This window comes from Cornus florida, unplaced genomic scaffold (assembly GCF_030987335.1).
Source record: "Cornus florida cultivar Cherokee Brave unplaced genomic scaffold, ASM3098733v1 CherokeeBrave_3.0.0_Hap2_Chr06, whole genome shotgun sequence".
In the NCBI taxonomy this organism is placed as follows: domain Eukaryota; kingdom Viridiplantae; phylum Streptophyta; class Magnoliopsida; order Cornales; family Cornaceae; genus Cornus; species Cornus florida.
In genome coordinates, this window is record NW_026775576.1 from 63,932,796 (window position 1) to 63,952,947 (window position 20,152).

Consider the following 20,152-nt stretch of genomic DNA (forward strand, 5'->3'; position numbering starts at 1 on the left):
GATCCCTATGCCTTCCCCCATTTGATTTGAAGAACCATTAACGGAAAGCTTCCATGATGAACTTTCGAGGTCTTCTTCTATATATTCTACATCACATTCTAGCAGGAAATCGGCCACCGCTTGTCCTTTTATGGCCGTTCGGGGTTCATACGTTATATCAAATGAGCTCAGCTCAATGGCCCACTTTGCCATTCTTCCCGATAGATCTGGCTTATGTAGGATTACCCTTGTAGGAAAGGTGGTAAGAACGACGATAAGATGGGATTCAAAATAGTGCATGAGTTTCCTCTTTGCATTCACCATTGATAAGATCTCGGCCTTTGAATACCTTCTTTCGGGTTTGGCCATTGTTTTGCTAATATAGAACACTGGGAATTATTTTCCCTCTTCACTTCGTACCAAAATGACACTTATTGCAATGCTCGATATGCCAAGATATATGAAAAACTTCTCACTTAGTTTTGGGGTAGATAATATTAGAGGGTTTTGTATATACTCTTTCAACTTGGTCAGTGCCCGTCGTTGCTCAGCCTCTCTGGCTTGCCTTCCGTGGCCTCTTGTTATGTCGAAGTATGGTTTGCAGCGATCTAATAACTTAGAAATAAATCGACTTAGTGCTGTTATCCGTCCTGTGAGCGCCAAAACCTCCTTAATGGTTTTTGGTTCTGTATTTTTTATCAGAGCTTCAGCTTGGGATGGGCTAACTTCAATCTCTCTGCTATTGGCCACATGCCCCAGGAACTGCCCAGAACCCACACCGAACGAGCATTTAGTTGGGTTAAGCTTCATGTCGTATTTCCTTAATACCTCAAACATATCTTGCAAGTGTTGCAAATGCTGGTCCTTCTTTTTACTTTTTACTACCATGTCATCAATATAGGCTTCTACGGTTTTGCCCATTTAACTTTTGAAAATCTTGCTAACCAGCCTTTGGTAAGTGGCTCCAGCATTCTTTAGTCTGAACAACATGACCTTATAGTAATAGATCCCTCGTTCGGTGACAAAAGAGGTTTTTTCTTCATCATTCGGATCCATAAGAATTTGATTATAACCTTAATAAACATCCAGAAAAGTTAGCCGTTCATACCCAGTAGTGGCATCCACCATTTGATCAATCTTTGGTAACGAAAAACTATCATTTGGACAAGCTTTGTTCAGGTTAGTGAAATCAATACAAACTCTCCATTTCCCATTCTTCTTCTTCACTACAACCACGTTTGAGAGCCAAGATGGGTACTGAACTTCTCTGATGAACCCTGCCTCCAGCAATCTATCAATTTCATCAGTTATGATTTGATTGCGCTCTAGGGCGACCCTCCTTTGCTTCGGTCTAATAGGCTTAACGTTCAGATCTACATTGAGGGAATGACAAGACACAGAGGGATCAATTCCTGGTATGTCTGAATGGCTCTAGGCAAACACATCTGCGTTTTTAGACAAAAAATTAACTAGCTGCCGTTTTTCCTCCTTTGCAAGCCTTGACCCTACTCTTGTGGTTCTGTCTGGTCTCAGAGGATTAATCTGCATATCCATTAGGGGTTCTTCAGTAAGGACAAAAGGTTTTTCTTCCTTCCTAACTTCTTTAGGTGAAGGCCCCTGTAATTGGTATCCTGGGCTATCAGATCGGACAGGCGCTTTTCCCTTCCTGCCGGCTTTCAGAGTTACAAAGTAGCACTTCTTGGCTGCTGCTTGGTCCCTATGGATATCAATCAATTTACTCTCATCTGGACTTAAGCATCTCATTACCTGGTGCAAAGTTGATGGGACACTTTGGACTCTGTGAATCCACCCTCTTCCCATCAAGAGATTATAAGATGGGTGAATCTCAACGACCACAAAGCTTTCCATCAATTCTCTCTCGGCAGCAAATACTGGCAACTCGACTATACTGATAAGCTCCACCCACTTCCCATCGAATCCTAACATTGGATTTCCTGTGGTTTAAGCCTTTTTGGTTCAATCTCGAGCCGATCAAACGTTACTCTTATCATGACATTCGCGCTGCTCCCCGGATCAATCAAGACTCTTTGAACCAAGCATTCTGCTACCATCAAGCTAATAACCAGAGGATCTTCATGAGGGGCTTGAACTCTCAACAGATCCGTTCTATCAAACCTTATCTGAATTGAGTTGTTTTGCTGGTGTAGAGCGTTTACACTGCCTATCCTTTTTTTCATTTGTGCTTGTCGAAGATGTGTTCAAAGCAGTTCTTTTGATTCTTCGGTCGGCTCAGGCCGACCATCAATTGCATTTATTATACGAACAGGTTAAGTGTTATGGTAGTTCGGCTTCTGATTTCTCTTTAGTTGCTCAGCCGGTCGGTTCTACTCCACTGCTGGTCCTTGAATGTAGCCAGTAAACTCTCCCTTTGCTATCAGCATCTCCACTTGTCTTCTTAAATTTCTGCATTCATTAGTCAGATGTCCAAAATCACTATGAAAAACACAATGTTTGGATTGATATCTTTGTTCGAGTGGTTATCCAATCGGTAGGGGAGGGCGAAACTCATCTTTATTTTCTTGGAACAATCTTGCCAGGCTGACTTTGAGTGGAGTGATCAATTCTTCCTCCCTAGGCCTCTTTTCTACTTTCTAGGGGGTCGAACACTATAGCGCAGCTTGCTTTTATCTGATCATCGTTCTGGTCTTCTTTTCCGTTGCGACCATAGACGTCTTCCTTATGTTGGCAGCTTCCTCTTCCTCCAAGTGCACAAAACCATCAGTTCTCTGGTTTAGCTCATCCATGGTCGTCGGTGTATTCACCACTAGATTTGTGTGGAACGGTGTCCCTCGGTTCATGGCCAGTTTGAATGCTTGAACTGCCATGGATGACACTCTATTACCATGCTCTTTTCTAGGTTAAACCTTGTGAGAAAAGTTTGGAGACATTCACCTTCCAGCTGTTTCATTGTAAACAGACTTGATATATCTTTGGCCAGCCACTTGTTTCCATAATATTGGCTTATGAATCTGTCGCATAGGTTCCGAAAGCTTTCCACCGATCCTCTTGCCAAGTTCTTGAACCAGTTGAGCGCCGGTTCGGTTAGGCTCATAAGAAAAACTTTGCACATTAGAGGATCATTTTCTGTATTCAGAGCCATTTTCAGCTGAATGTGATAAACATGTTTGATCGGATCGCTTGTTCCATCAAACAAAGTAAAAACTGGCATGGAGAATTTTCTTAGATTTGGAGCATTCAAGATCTCATCTGTAAACGATGAATCGACAGTCCGAGCTGCCAAATGGAGGGCTTCATTTTCCTTCGGGAGTATCTTTTGCTCAACAGATCTCTTGCCTAAACTCCTGTAATCATACGTGGCCATTGATGGCCGATAGATTGGATCGAACATCCTTTCTTCAGTTGACTCCCTCTGCCACAATGGCATAGCCTTATTGTGACCGAACTCCATGGCTACTTCTCACCTGATCCTTTCTCGATATGGATTGAACTCCATGGGTTCTTTATGCTTGATCGTTTCGCGATGCGGATCGATCTCCATAGTATCATCTCACCGGATCCTTTCACGATGTGGATCCAGATGGACAGATCCTTCTCGATCGTCTATATGATGGACATTTGGCAGAAAATCTTCCGGCCTGAACTTTTCGCGGTGCGGATCCGATGAACATTTTTTTCTTGTTTGCTCTGGTGAACAACATTTGGCTGCAGAATTATTTCTCTTGCCGGAGGCGGTCGTGGAACAGCCGAAACTTCTCGCCACTCCATTCCTGCTCTCAATTCCACATTTTCTCTTCTTAGAGCCTCAATCAGGTTCATCAACTCATCAAGCTTTGCATGTTGTTCATTCTCTTGTGGACAAGAACTCTCACCTTCGATCATCGTTCCTGATTGGAAAAGAGTCATTAACTGTTAAATTTTGAATAGATCTGAATTATCCTACCGTGAATTCATCAGATCTGGCCTTTGCCTAACCAAATCTGGATCTCCGTCGGCTAGATCTGAACTTTTTTGCTGTGAATTCGTCAGATATGGCCTTCACCTGGCCAAATCCCGATCTCCGTCGACTGGATCTGAATTTTTTCACCGTGAGTTCGTCGGATCTGGCCTTCGTCAATCAAAATCAATCCTTTGCAAAATAGATCACGATCTTCTCAGGTCTGAGTCCAATTTCAAGAAATCAAGCTTCAACTTCGCAGATCAATCCTGATCCTCCAAAAGAATGATTAATCTGTTTGCAGCGTACTTGAGGATCAACTGGATCTTCCCTTCGGTTCCCATAAACGGTGCCATTGAAAGTGCAATGAACAAACTCTCTCAATTTGTAAGGATAAGTCTTTACACTTCAAAAATATTTCAACATTTTTTCCCTCTCTTTTCATTCTATTTAGAAACTTTTACAATTGTTCTAGAAGTTTCTTCTTAAGTCCTCTATGTTGGATTGATCTTTTGGGCTCCTCTTTGGACATTGGTCCATTTCCTTTGCTTTGAGACTGGGCTTGAGGTTTGTCTCACTGGATATTGGGCCTGATGGGTGGTCATCCGATCGGGCCCAGCGTTCTTTTCGAATCCAATCTTTAGTAATATGGGTTGTATCCGGCCCAAGTCATTTTCGGTATCTTCAACAATGATCAAATGTATATAACTCTATTCTTTTATTGGCTCCATGTGAAGTCTTTGTGGTCATAGCCATGGAGGCTTTATTATTGTAAACCTATTCTTTTAGATAAGAAACATTCTTTTGGGTATGTATGAACGAGTTTATACAATTTTTTGACCTTCGAATGATGTATCAAGTACTTATTTTGGTGATTATATGCAATGTTGTTGAGTTAGATTATGTTCACGCACGGACTTGTGGTTGGGGTTCGTACACTTTGCATTGCATCTGCACAGTGCTGGGATGCAATCTAATCGATCACATATTTTCTGGGCATCATCTAACCGGTTAGATGAGGTCATCTAATATGATACCCCTCGATTTTAGAGCCATGGGTGATCAAGTCCGAGCACAGATCCGAGAGATATCAAACAATTAAGTATATAAACAAGCTTAGAATACAAGAAGAAATAAAAAATAATAATTAAGTTGAAAAGAATCTAAATAATAATCCTTGAATAACTAATTAAATAATCCAATAATACCAAAACCTTCAATATTATTACAACTCGGGAATCCATCTAGTGGACCCCTGTAATACCCCTAATTTTAAAAGGATAGTCTCAGCATTTTAATTACATTTTTTTTTTTATTAATTGATTATTTGTTAAATTGTTAAATTGTTTTGTTATTTATTTTATTTAATTGCTTCATTGTGTATTTAATTACATTTTTGTTTAATTAGTGGTTTAATTGAATTAATTGCATTTGTATTTTCATTAATGTATGCTTATGTGAAAAATGTATTTAACTGTCTTATTTATTTTATTTAAATTAATTGGTTGGTTAAATTAGGAATTTATTGTCATATTTGTTTATTTAAATTAATTGGTTTGTTTAATTAAATTAGGTTTTATTCTTTTGGCCGACTATGGTTTAGTTTAGGGTTTTAATTGGACTTAGGTTTAGCAATTGCCTATAAATATATATCATACGTCTGCCTAGGGTTTTAATACCCTATTCACGGCATAGTTAAGGCAGAGACATAACAGAGAGAGGTATTGAGAAAACAAAGCATGGTCGGTGAGGGTTTCGGCTGTGGCTTAAAGGTCGGACCTAGGAGGAGGGAAGGTTGAGCAGTAGGAGGTTGAGTTAACAGTAAACGGACGTCGTCGGAAAGCTTAGGAAGACGGTGACAAGGTTTTGATTCCAAAATTGCACTGGCAAGTTCTTTTCTTTCTCTCTCCCTTGGCCTATGTTCTGTGCATACCTAGATGGTCTCTAGGGTTTTAATTAAACTTTAATTGAATCTTGCATGCTTAGTTTACGCTGAATTAATCAACGGTATGTGTTTTAATGTAATCTGTAATTGTTCATGCAAGTTGAAGTTCAAGTTCTGTGTTATCGCATAAAAAATTGGTAACGGTTTTAATCACAGTAATTAATTCCAACTATTGTAAACAAATCATTGGGATGCTACTGGATATACATTAGACTGTTAAGATTAGTTTTAAGGAAGAACAAAAAGGTAGGAAGAGGCCGGAGACGAAGCAGATGGCCGGAAACGGATCAGAAAGGGATCAACGCTCTCAAAGAAGGAAAGAGCTGGCTCCAGGAGGTTGGGAGCCAGCTCCCCCCTTCATAGAGCCCGCTCCAAGGGCTAGGGAGCTGGCTCCATGGTGCATAGAGCCTGCTCTGTTGTTTAGAGAGTAGGCTCCCTTGTTTTGAAGCGTTCTAGAACTGTTTTGGGCATTGTTTTGGTTGTGTTTGGTATTCTGGATTGTTTCAAGGACTGGACTGAGGATTTTAAATGTAATTTCATGGGATTTTAAACTCTCTAATTGCATAATTTGATCCGTAGTGCAAATAGAATGAATAGTATAAAAATAAGCAATTTTGCACGCGGTTAACGGATAGGAAGAATTAAATTGTTTAATCTTGTGTTAACAATTTAACGGACTGTAACATGGACTCTAAACATGATATTATGCTGTATTAGAACCAATAATGCATAATTTATCTCTATATGGTAATGGTTTTCACAGTGTGGAAGTTTTAAGAAATGTCGCATACTGTTGGCGGATATAAAGTATCTAGTTGCTTAAACTTATTTTGGCAACTTAGATGACTAGAGTATGATTTTGAAATCTATATTGGATACATAATAGGGTCATGTATCGGTTAGATGACTAGAGTATGATTTTGAAATCTATATTGGATGCATAATAGGGTCATATATCGGTTGGACTTTATTTGTGCTTAGGTTGGATTTTAATTAATGAACTATTAAATTCTATTCTGTTAATTAAATGGATGTTGTTATGGATTTTAATTGTGGAATTGCTTTATCTGTTTCATCAATTATTGGTTGGATTCATGGATAACATAAGTATGTTGATTGATATAATTTCTGTTATGCTTATTAGGAATTAATTGATGTTCACATACTTTATATTTGTTGTCAATTATATGGACATTGTTGGAGTAGTATCATATAAGCATGTTAACTTATATATTGTGTTATACTTATTAAGGAACAATTGATGTTTATATTTAAGATTTTTATTATCAATTGTTGGATTTATGAATTAGTTGATATTTATATTCATGGTCTGTATTATCAACTGCTGGATATATGGTTTGTATGCATCGTTATGGGACGATGGCATACTAGGGATAGATTAGTTTCAAAATACTAAATCCTACCTATTCTGGAATAAAGGAATGGATTATAAAATAAATCATACTTATATTTAAGTCAGATCAGCTGCATAAAGTTGAGTGACGTACTGGATGATTGGTTATTTTGGTTAAGTCAGATCAACTGAATAAGTTGAGTGACTAACCGAATTATAGAACTTATGTCAGATCAATGAATAATTAAATGACATACTCTGGTTTTGGACGGACTTTAGATATATGGTTATGGTACCACGAGATGAGCTTGAGTCTCAGGCTTGTTGGTTAGTGTGCGTATATACAGTGGATGCGTAGCTGGCTATGATAGGTTAAGGTATACCTTGTTAGGTCTAGGTATTCATGGCCACCTTTGGGTGCGTTTTTGTATGTTGCCTTCTATTCAGGTTGAGACCCTCTTTGTAGTCCAGTGAATGTCCCTTAGTGTTGATATATATATATATATATATATATATATATATATAGTTATGGACTAGATAGATATTGTGAGATATCTAAGATGTATCTGCGTATCTGGTCACTGTATGGATTGCAGTTAGATTAGAACTTGTTCATGGGCCTAACCCACTCTTATATTTTTTAGGCATCGGACGGTTCCAATCTTAGAGCTTGATCGGGCTGAGCAGAGATGGTCATTCACCCTACCGACGACGTAGGATTCTATTCCATGCTTTAGATTTGGTTTTTATTTCCAGTTGTTTATTTCAGTTGGGATTTTAGTTAGGGGTCCACTAAATGGATTCCCGAGTTGTACTCTTAGAGGTTTTGGAGAGTTGGATTGTATTAATCTTTAACTATGGAGGATTTTCTATTTAATAATTCTTTCAGCTTTATTATTTAATTCTTAATTATTTTTATATTCTGTGTTCATTTATATATTAATTGTCTAATATTCCCTCGGGTTTGGGCTTGGGCCTGATAAACCCATGTCTCGGATTTGAGGGGTATCAAAGTTGGTATTAGAGCACTCCAAGTTTAAGTGTCTCTAAGATGTTTCATATTAAGACTTCCGCACATCGTTTTCTCTTGATTAGAGCTTAAATTTAGGATAAATTGTATTCCTATATCGTTCATTTAAAATGTACTGATGTCAATCTTATTCTATAATTTTAGAATGTTTGGCACTAAGAAAAGGATGTGGTCCGCAATGAAAGCAAAGAAGGACCCACGGAAGAAGGTTACTCCAACGATTCCCCTGCGAAGGCCAACCAAGAAGGCAGAGTTAGAAACCAAGGAATTGGTTCCAATGGGTGTTGCTTCGGAGTATAAAGCAAGGAAGGTTTCGAGTGTGTGAGATTGGCCACCATACTGTGGACCTAACACAACTTCGGTTATGCTCGAAGCTGAGCCAAGTGGAGAGGAAGACCCCGAAGAAGATCATGATGGAGGAGATACTGGAGCATCCAAGATGGAGGCCACCGGTGTTCAAGGATGAATGCTCTTTTAAGAGAAGTTTTAATCACTAGTACTAGTGGAGATATTAGTAAAAGTGTAGTACGGATTTAAACATGTACACTAGTAGTATGTTGAAGAATATTTGACAATTATTCTTTTGGAGGTTTATGATTTAAAGAAGTCCTTAATAAAGGGAACTACGATTTTGGCTATCTTTATTGTGTTTTATGATAGCATTTTTGTGATTTATACACATATGGTTTTATTAAATTGTATTGGAATGTGTATGTTGCGATAATAAATGATTATCATAGTGGAGTGATTGGCTTTTGGACAGGCAAACAGATGTTAGCTTGTAAGTACATTGTGTTAAGATGGGATGGTTACCAAGGAGTTTATAAAAGAACTTATGTAAATCAATATGGTAAGTTTGATTTCGAAGAAGGAATTCCCAAGATAGAACGAAATCTAAAAGTGAGATTTCGGAGCATTTTGTTTTACTTTACGTGTTTTGCTCTACGGAGTATTCTGAGCATTTGGGATATAGTTTAGGGACGACGACGCGGGTATGCAATAGACCTCTGTGAATTTCTACATCTTTAGGTAATACAGCCATTTTACATGAGAGTGATGGGCCTGTGACATTAGATATGGGTAGACTCAGATTTCTAGCTAATCTTTTGGTCCTGGATATACACACTTATGATGTGATACCTGGGATGGATTGGTTATCGCACTACCATGCCCAAGTTAATTGTTATGATATGTCTATTATTTTTACTATACCTAGTCAGGGTATGTATGTCGTTGCTATGCCACGTTCTAAAGGGGCCACTAGCACTTATTTGTTCCATACGGAAGATGAAACGGAGGAGGGGATTTATATATCATTGGATAGCATACCAATCATACAGGATTTTTTGGATGTTTTTTAGGAGATTCCAGGGTTACCACCTAGTCGCGAGATAGACTTTGTGATTGACTTAGCTTTAGGCACTACGCCTATTGCTAAAGCACCATACACGATGGCACTAGTGGAGATGCGAGAGCTGAGGGATCAGATTTAGCAATTACTCAGCCAGGGTACTTCAACCTGGGGAGCACCAGTACTGTTTCTGAAGAAGAAGGATGGTTCACTTCACCTGTGTATAGATTATAGGGAGTTGAACAAGGTTACTATTCGTAACAAGTACCCTTTACCTGGGATTGATGATCTTTTTGATCAGTTGAAGGGAGCTACCTATTTCTCTAAGATTGATCTGCGTTTTGGGTATCATCAACTTCGGGTTCCGGAGTAGGATGTTCCGAGGACAGCGTTTCTCACTAGATATGGTTCTTATGAGTTTCGTGTCATGCCTTTCGGACTAACTAAGGCACCTGCGGTTTTCATAGACTTAATGAACAGAGTCCTCAGGGCTTATTTGGATCAGTTTGTCATTGTCTTCATTGATGATATCTTGATCTATTCTAAGTCAGAGGAAGATCATGCTATATATCTTCGCATAGTCTTACAGACGCTTTGTGAGCACCAATTATATGCCAAGTTTAAGAAGTGTGAATTTTGGCAGCAGGAAATGAAGTTTCTAGGTCACGTGGTGCCAGAAAGGGGAATAGCAGTAGATCTAGCCAAGGTTTCAGCAGTGGTTGGGTGGGGACAGCCTACTTCACCTACCGAGATTCGGAGTTTCCTCGAATTGGCAGGATATTATCGTAAGTTCATCCAGGGATTCTCGAAATAGCAGGACTGCTCACTCATCTGACTAAAAAGGGTGTACAGTTTGTGTGGGATGAGCACTATCAGAAAGTTTTTGATTAGCTAAAACGCAAGTTGACTTCTGCACCGGTTCTGTCTACTCCACAGAGTGGGATTAAGTATCTTGTCTATACAGATGCTTCATTGCAAAGTCTTGGGTGTGTTTTGATGCAGGAGGAGTGACCAATTTCATATAAATCACTTAAGCTTAAGCCTCATGAGCTTAATTATCCAACAGATGATTTGGAGTTGGCAGCTGTGGTCTTTGCTTTACGCATTTGGAGGCATTATCTATTGGGAGAATCCTTCAAATTATTCAGTGATCAAAAGATTTTGTAGTATTTGTTCACTCAGCGGGAGCTGAATATGAGACAGTATCGATGGTTGGAGTTTGTAAAAGACTATCAATTCTTTATACAGTACCATCCAAGAAAAGTGAATGTGGTGGCCGATATACTCAGTCACCGACCTATTGGGAGTCTTTCTGCTTTATTCACTACTGAGTGGAATGCTTTGAAGATGGTAGATGAGTTGTCGGATGCTTTCATGACTTGCTTGGTAGTTACACCTTCTATTATTCAAAAATTTTTGAAGGCGTAACTTACGGATCAACAGTGCATTGATAAAATTGTAGAGATAACTTCTGGGGAGGTCCCATTTTACTATATTGGAACTGATGGAGGTTTGAGGTATAAGGGATGGTTAGTGGTACCTTCTGCTGATGATTTGAGGAAAGATGTGATAATTGAGACTCACCACTCTGAGATTTTTGTTCACATCCAGGAGGTTTCAAGATGTATCAGGATATGAAACGGCAGTTTTGGTGGGCAGGTATGAAAAAGGACATTGCTATTTTTTGTCTCTCGATGTAGTACTTGTCAGATGGTTAAGATTGATCATCAGCGGCCACCAGGAGCTCTACAGCCATTACAGATACCAGAGTGGAAATGGGAGAGCATTTCTATGGATTTCGTGGAGGGATTGCCTAATTCCTATAAGGATCACAACTCTATTTGGGTTATCGTGGATAGGTTGACTAAATCAGCTCATTTCTTACCTATACGCACTGACTTCACTTCAGATCAGTTGGAGAGACTTTACATTACAGAGATTGTGAAGTTGCATGGTATTCCATTGTCTATTATATCAGACAGGGATTCGAGCTTTGTGTCAGGGTTTTGGAAGAGTTTTCAGCAGGCTTTGGGTACAGAATTACATTTTAGTACTGCTTATCATCCTCAGATCGATGGTCAGACCGAGAGGGTTACTCGGATCATGGAGGACATGCTTCGGTCATGTGTTCTTGATTTCAAGGGCCACTGAGAGGATTATTTGTCACTTGTGGAGTTTGCATATAACAATAGTTTCCAGAAGACTATTGGTATGGCACCATTTGAGGCATTGTACGGTCGACCGTGTCAATCGCCTATTTTTTGGGTAGAGGTTGGCGAGAGCAAGTTCTTGGGTCCTGAGTTCATTAAGGATATTTCTAAGAAAATTGCTCTTATTTGGGATCGCATGCGCACTGCTTAGAGTCGGCAGAAGAGTTATGCCGATCGTCGCATACGTGCTTTGGAGTTTCAGGGTGGGGATCAGGTTCTACTCAAAGTTTCTCTTAAGCAAGGGGTAATGCGCTTTGTGTTCCATGTTTCCATGTTGCAGAAATTTCTGTGAGATGAGGATCGGTATCAGCATATCGATGTTGGGGAGATTGAGTTGCAGCTGGATGCAACATAGTTGGAGCCACCGTGTCATATTGTCGACTGTCGGGCTAAAATCCTTCATAATAAGGTTATCCCTTTGGTGCGTGTTCAGTGGAGTCATCACAATAAGGCTGAGTCTACTTGGGGAACGGGAGGATGCCATTCGCTCGCAGTTTCCTGAAATAAGGGAAGAAGGTAAGAACGAATTTCGAGGACGGAATTCCTTTTGTTAGGGGGGAAGAATGTAATGCCCCTAATTTTAAAAGGATAGTTTCGGCATTTTAATTATGGTTTTATTGCATTTTTGTTTGATTAATTGATTATTTGTTAAATTGTTTAATTATTTTGTTATTTATTTTATTTAATTGCTTCATTGTGTATTTAATTACATTTTTGTTTAATTGGTGGTTTAATTGAATTAATTGTATTTGTATTTTCATTAATGTATGCTTATTTGGAATATGTATTTAACTGTCTTATTTATTTTATTTAAATTAATTGGTTGGTTAAATTAGGAATTTATTATCTTATTTATTTATTTAAATTAATTGGTTTGTTTAATTAAATTAGGTTTTATTCTTTTGGCTGACTAAGGTTCAGTTTAGGGTTTTAATTGGACATAGGTTTAGCAATTGCCTATAAATATATATCATATGTCTGCCTAGGGTTTTAGAACCCTATTCACGGCACAATGAAGGCGGAGACATAACAGAGAGAGGTTTTGAGAAAACAGAGCACGTTCGGTGAGGGTTTCGGCTGTGGCTTAAAGGTCGGACCTAGGAGGAGGGAAGGTTGAGCAGTAGGAGGTTGAGTTAACAGTAAACGGACATCGTCGGAAAGCTTAGGAAGACGGCGACAAGGTTTTGATTCCAAAACTGCACAGGCAAGTTCTTTTCTTTCTCTCTCCCTTGGCCTGTGTTCTGTGCATACCTAGATGGTCTCTAGGGTTTTAATTAAACTTTAACTGAATCTTGCATGCTTAGTTTTTGCTGAATTAATCGACGGTATGTATTTTAATGTAATCTGTAATTGTTCTTGCAAGTTGAAGTTCAAGTTCTGTGTTAACGCATAATAAATCGGTAGCGGTTTTAATCACTTAATTAATTCTAACTATGGTAAAAAAATCATTGGGATGCTACTGGATATACATTAGACTGTTAAGATTAGTTTTAAGGAAGAATAAAAAGGTAGGAAGAGGCCGGAGACGAAGGAGATGGCCAGAAACGGATCAGAAAGGGATCAGCACTCTCAAAGAAGGAAAGAGCCGGCTCTAGGAGGTTGGGAGCCAGCTCCCCCCTTCATAAAGCCCGCTCCAAGGGCTAGGGAGCCGGCTCCATGGTGCATAGAGCCTGCTCTGTTGTTTAGAGAGCAGGCTCCCTTGTTTTGAAGCATTCTGGAACTGTTTTGGTCATTGTTTTGGTCGTGTTTGGTATTCTGGATTGTTTCAAGGACTGGACTGAGGATTTTAAATGTAATTTCATGGGATTTTAAACTCTCTAATTGCATAATTTGATCCGTAGTGCAAATAGAGTGAATAGTATAAAAACAAACAACTTTGCACGCGGTTAACGGATAGGAAGAATTAAATTGTTTAATCTTGTGTTAACAATTTAACGGATTGTGGCATGGACTCTAAACATGATATTATGGTGTATTAGAACCAACAATGCATAATTTATCTCTATATGCTAGTGGTTTTCACAGTTTGGAAGTTTTAAGAAATGTCGCACACTGTTGGTGGATATAAAGTATCTAGTTGCTTAAACTTATTTTAGCAACTTAGATGACTGGAGTATGATTTTGAAATCTATATTGGATGCATAATAGGGTCATGTATCGGTTAGATAACTAAAGTATGATTTTGAAATCTATATTAGATGCATAATAGGGTCATGTATCGGTTAGACTTTATTTGTGCTTAGGTTAGATTTTAATTAATGAATTATTAAATTCTGTTCTATTAATTAAATGGATGTTGTTCTGGATTTCAATTGTGGAATTGTTTTATCTGTTTCATCAATTATTAGTTGGATTCGTGGATAACATAAGTACGTTGATTCATATAATTTCTGTTATGCTTATTAGGGATTAATTGATGTTCACATACTTTATATGTGTTGCCAATTATATGGAAATTGTTGGAGTAGTATCAAATAAGCATGTTAACTTATATATTGTGTTATGCTTATTATGGAACAATTGATGTTTATATTTAAGATTTTTATTATCAATTGTTGGATTTATGAATTAGTTGATATTTATATTCATGGTCTGTATTATCAACTGCTGGATGTATGGTTTGTATGCACCGGTATGGGACGATGGCATACTAGGGACGGATTAGTTTCAAAATACTAAATCCTACCTATTCTGGAATAAGGGAATGAATTATAAAATAAATCCTACTTATATTTAAGTCAGATCAGCTACATAAAGTTGAGTGACGTACTAGATGATTGGTTATTTGTGGTTAAGTCAGATCAACTGAATAAGTTGAGTGACTAACTGGATTATAGAATTTATATCAGATCAATGAATAATTGAATGACATACTCTGGTTTTGGATAGACTTTAGATATATGGTTATGGTACCACGAGATGAGCTTGAGTCTCAGGCTCGTTGGTTAGGGTGCATATATGTAGTGGATGCGTAGCTGGCTATGATAGGTTAAGGTATACCCTGTTAGGTCTAGGTATGCATGCCCACCTTTGAGTGCGTTTTTGCATGTTGCCTTCTATTCAGGTTGAGACCCCCTTTGTAGTCCAGTGAATGTCCCTTAGTGTGGATATATATATATATATATAGACTAGATAGATATTGTGAGATATCTAGGATGTATCTGCGTATCGGGTCACTGTATGAATTACAGTTAGATTAGAACTTGTTCATGGGCCTAACCCACTCTTATATTTTTCAGGTATCAGTTGGTTCCAGTCTTAGAGCTTGATCGGGATGAGCAGAGAAGGTCATTCACCCTACCGACAACGTAGGATTCTATTCCATGCTTTAGATTTGGTTTTTATTTCTAGTTGTTTATTTCAGTTGGGATTTTAGTTAGGGGTCCACTAGATGGATTCCCGATTTGTACTCTTAGAGGTTTTGGAGAGTTGGATTGTATTAATCTTTAACTATGGATGATTTTCTATTTAATAATTCTTTCAGCTTTATTATTTAATTCTTGATTATTTTTATTTTATGTGTTTGTTTATATATTAATTGTTTGATATTTCACTCGGGTTTGGGCTTGGGCCTGATTAACCCACGTCTCGTATTTGAGGAGTATCACAACCCCTACTAGTAATCCTAACTGAAAATAAACTGAACAAAAAAGGATATCCAAAACTAAAGCATGAATAAACATCCTATGTAGTCGAAAGAGTGAGTGACTATCTCTACTCTGCACGAACAAGCTCTAAGACTGGAACCGTCCAATACCTGAAAAATAATAGTGGGTCAGGCGCACGAACAAGTTCTACTCTGCTACAATCCAAGTAGAGACCCGATACACATGTATATCCTAAACAACTCAACAATAACTATATAGTCCATATATATATATATATATATATATATATATATATATATCAACAGTAAGGGACTCTCATTAGACTAGAAGATGGTCTCAATCTGACTAGTAGGCAACATGCAAAACGCACCTGAAGTGGGCATGAGTACCTAGACCTAACAGGGTACACATCTACCATCATAGCCAACTATGCATCCCACTGCATATACGCTCCCTAACAATCGATCATGAGACTCAAGCTCATATCGTAATACCATAATCATATATATAAAAATTCATCCAAAACCAACGTAATGTCATTCAACTATTCATTGACCTGACATGAATATATAAGTAGGACTTAACTTTTATAGTTAATCCATTCCTTTATTCTAGAATAGGTAGGACTTAGTATTTTGAACTAATTCATCCCTATATGCCACCGTCCTATACCGGTGCATATAATCCACAAAACAATCCAATAATTGACGACATAATTATGCAATACAATCATCAATTACATCCAGAAACAAGCATAATAACAGTTAGATAATTAACTGAATTTATTACTGCTAATATATAATAAACATTATATACTATTCATGAAATTTCTTATAAAAACTTCAATCATGAATTAATCATTAAATCAACTTGCAAATTTAATTTTAATTTCATATTGATTACCTCCATATTATCAAAGTACAGATTTAAGCATTCTGGGATTTTAACCATGTCCAGTGTAGCCATATAAAATCCCCATAACAGTCTAAATCACTTCAGAAGACCCCAAAAACTCAAAACAGTAGCCAAAACCCATTCCTGTAGGTTTCCAGCAAGGGAGCCGCCTCTCTGATAGGTGCCGAGCACTCGTCCTTCAGCACCAAACGCTCGTTTGGCAACCCTCAGCACCAAACGCTCATCCGTCAGCACCGAACACTTGTCCTAAAACCATCCGAACCCTTATTCGGCAATCATCAGTACCTAGCATTTATTTAAAGCCATCCGAACACTCGTTCGGCAATTGTCAACACTGAGCATTTGTCTGAAGCCATCTAAACACTCGTTCGGCAATCATCAACATCGAACGTTTGTCTGAAGTCATCCAAACACTGGTTCGGCAATCCTCAGCATTGAACGCTTGTCCACTTCTTCTCCATGGGAGCCGTCTCTCTCCATGGTATCATCCATCGTTCTCATCTCTGGCGACTTTCAATCATTCCGACCCTCTCTGTTAAGATCTCTAATAGTCTTATCTAAGTCCCAGATTATTCCAGAAAATATTGAAGTCCATTACGCATCATTAACATTAAGTAAAACCAAATAATCATGCAAGTAAAATCAATATCAAACAATTAAAATTGCTTTGACCTACATACTGCTTTAATACAATTCAACATGCATGAAAGATCAATTTAATATTCAATTACTCCTGGAATTATTTAGGCATGTAAAGAATACAAAGCTTAAGGGAGAGAGTTAGATATAGAACTTGCCTTTAAGATTTCGGATTAAAATCTTGCCGCTGTCTTACTAGATTTTTTCGACAATCCTTGACTGTTTTCAACTCCTCTGTTGCCCTTGGTTCAACCCACGAACAACACCCCTTCTTCCTTTTCTTGGTTCAGCCTTGGTTCTTGGCTAAACCTTCACCTCATCCTCTCACCGTTCTCTCACAAACTCTCTGCCTCCACTGTTACGTGAATAGGGTTCTAAAAACCCTTGGCAGACATAATAAGATATATTTATAGGCACATACAACCAACCCTAATCCTAATTACTTAACTATATATATATATATATTTAAACTATTATAACTATATAATACATATCATAAAATTAATTATAAATTAATAATTAACACAAACTTATATACATATATACCCATATATATATGTACTCCTATTCATGGGTAGTAACCGTACCCATTTAAATCCTCTATCCTCGTAGTCCATAGGACCCAAGCTGTGGGTCCATTACTACTGTCCAAGACCAACTCCTTAAAATTAAATAAACATTTAATTTTAATATTTAATTAAAACTAAACACTTAACACATAAAACAATTAGGTCAAATCCACATAAGTATATAATTTCAATTAAAACAAATAACCAAATAATCAAATAATTCACGTAAACAATTAAACAATTAAACAAATAACCAAATAATCAAATAATGAAATTTAAAATACAATAAAACTATAAAATAAATATCGAGACTATCATTTTAAAATTAGGGGCATTTTATCTAACCTGTTAGATTAGATTTGGAACCCATCTGATCGGTTAGATGTTGGTTAGATGGGCATGGTAGTGAATGGGTTAGTTGGATTTTCCATCTAACCGATTAGATGATATCATCTAACTGCTTACATCTAACTGGATGGATGGGTCTTCAGAGTTGCATGCTCTCTAGAATGGTCATCTAACCGGTTAGATGCCCTCATCTGATCGGTTAAAGGAACCCAGAATTGTACAATGACCCAGGCTTCAATGTAATTACATAACTACCCTTGAACTTTATTCTAATAATTGAATGACATTAGTAAATTACTATTTTACCCTTTTTGGGCCTCAAACTATATTTAACCTTACTAAATGACTGTTATGCCCAAATGGAGCCTAGAACTATTATAATGATGTGAAAAAACCATAGTACCCTTATATGTCCTCAGGTTCGGGTAAGGACCCGGTTAGTGATCTGGATCCTCTAGACCAAGGTCGTTACAGACCTTGCTTATCACTGTACATTTTTAATAAAGTAATTGTGGGAAATATATTTTTGTATGGAATGTATTCACAACGACAATACCCAAAAATACCCCTGTCATCGAGATAGTCCACTGAGCTATTTATTATTTTCTTGATAGTTCAAGTGTTTTTTTTTTTTGGGTACTTTTGCCTAATTATAATGGATAGTTTGATAAATGCACAATGACATCGGCTAGAAAGTAATCCAACATCTCTAGCACTTTTGATAGTAGTAATACTAACTTCCTCACTTTGTAGATTTTTTTTTTTTTTTTTTTGGAAGCTTACTTTTGTAGTTCAGGAGGATAAAATGCTAGTTTTTGATAGTTCAAGGGAGTATTTTACATTTTTGTCTATATTTTTTTTCCACACATGTTATATATGGTATGAATCTTCATTTATTTAATGACTAAATTTAATATTGCTTGTTGGTTTTAAAAATATAAATAGTATGACAATATAAATGATTGATTGTGTTAAATGGTCTTTAAAAATTAAGTAAAAATTACTAATATACGCTAAAAATTTATGTTTATCAAATTATGTTATAAAAAGATGCGTATCAATACGCGTTGAAGTCTGTGTAAGATCGATAAAAATACACGACTATGATAAAAATTTATGTTTATCGAACTATGTTATAAAAAGATGCGCATCTGTACATTTTGGACTCTCTGTCTCTGTGTAAGATTGGAAAAAATCCATGACTATGATAACCGATTCTGTTACGTAATTCCGATAGAAGCTTGAATCCATTACAACGAACCTTATAAGTGATACAATAGGCGGATAGAGAAATGTAGGGGTGCCACACCCCTTGTATATATTTATTCAGCCGGGCAGAATCGGATCGAAAACAAAAAATCCAAAGAAAAGGGTTTCATACTAAGTTTCCCTTCTTTCTATTAATGAGCATTCCTACTTTGAGGCTGGTTTGAATGCTCCGTAAAAAAATCCAATCATATTGAACCTCAAATGCTAGTAGACTCAGGACCTAAGTCACACAAAGCGGGAGCGAGAGCGAGAGTGAATTCGAGAACGGGAGCGAGAATTAATTCGAGAGTGGAAGCGTGAGAGCGGTAGAATTTAGTCATAAGTAATAAGAATTTGAGTGAGGGCGCCAGCGCGGAACGTGAGAGCGGGAGCATGCTCGGAGCGTGAGAATGACACCTGTTGAGAAGGATTACGTGACTTAGCCCAAGACCGCCCATAATCATTTTGGGCTCAGGTGGCCCCATCCACATGGGATATCACTTGCAGATGTAGATGGTATAGTTTATTTTATGTCCATAAATGGCTGGTTGGTACCTTAAGAAATCAACCCAATTAAAAAGGCTTCATATTTCATCGAACCACAATTAAAAAGGAGAAGAAAATGGAAAGATAGGTCTCAGACTCTAAAAATTTTAGATGATCCCCGTACCATTGGTCGAACCGGACAATCATTATCAAACACATAAGCAAAAAGTTCCAAAAAGCTTATGCATTTCCGACACACAAACACAATTACTTATGTGTCTGATGGTGAATGGCCTGGCCCAGAAGAAATGGTCCCAGGGTCATGTAATAACTTCTCGACAGACTCTCAAGTTGTCATGCATTCGTTTAAGTGCAAAAGGTAATCACATTAATTAGTATAACTAAAGGTCTATATCAAACCTAACAAACCAGAAATAAGCTAATAATCCAAAAATAAAAGTCTATCCCTTCGCAAATAAAAAGAGATTAATTGTTTGGTTCCATGAATATTTGCTTGAGCTCGCTCCAACTTTGTTGGGCCGATGACAGGGAGC

General features: G+C 37.6%; 1 protein-coding gene across 1 annotated transcript; it reads right to left on the reverse strand.

Moving 5' to 3' along the window:
- Positions 1-1,053: 1,053 nt before the first annotated feature.
- Positions 1,054-1,926, reverse strand: LOC132314204 (uncharacterized). The gene is made up of 2 exons (XM_059813095.1): positions 1,489-1,926; positions 1,054-1,410 (listed from the first exon to the last, which is right to left on the reverse strand). The coding sequence occupies exons 1-2, from the start codon at positions 1,924-1,926 to the stop codon at positions 1,054-1,056; spliced, it is 795 nt and encodes a 264-aa protein (XP_059669078.1).
- Between the last annotated feature and the right edge of the window lie 18,226 nt (positions 1,927-20,152).

What these genes read in the sequence shown, in the direction of transcription:
- LOC132314204 (XM_059813095.1), bottom strand. Translation starts at nt 1,926, where the DNA reads ATGTTAGGATTCGATGGGAAGTGGGTGGAGCTTATCAGTATAGTCGAG. An exon ending in GACCAGACAGAACCACAAGA is followed by an intron (nt 1,411 to 1,488) that starts GTAGGGTCAAGG and finishes GTGTTTGCCTAG; the next exon opens with AGCCATTCAGACATACCAGG.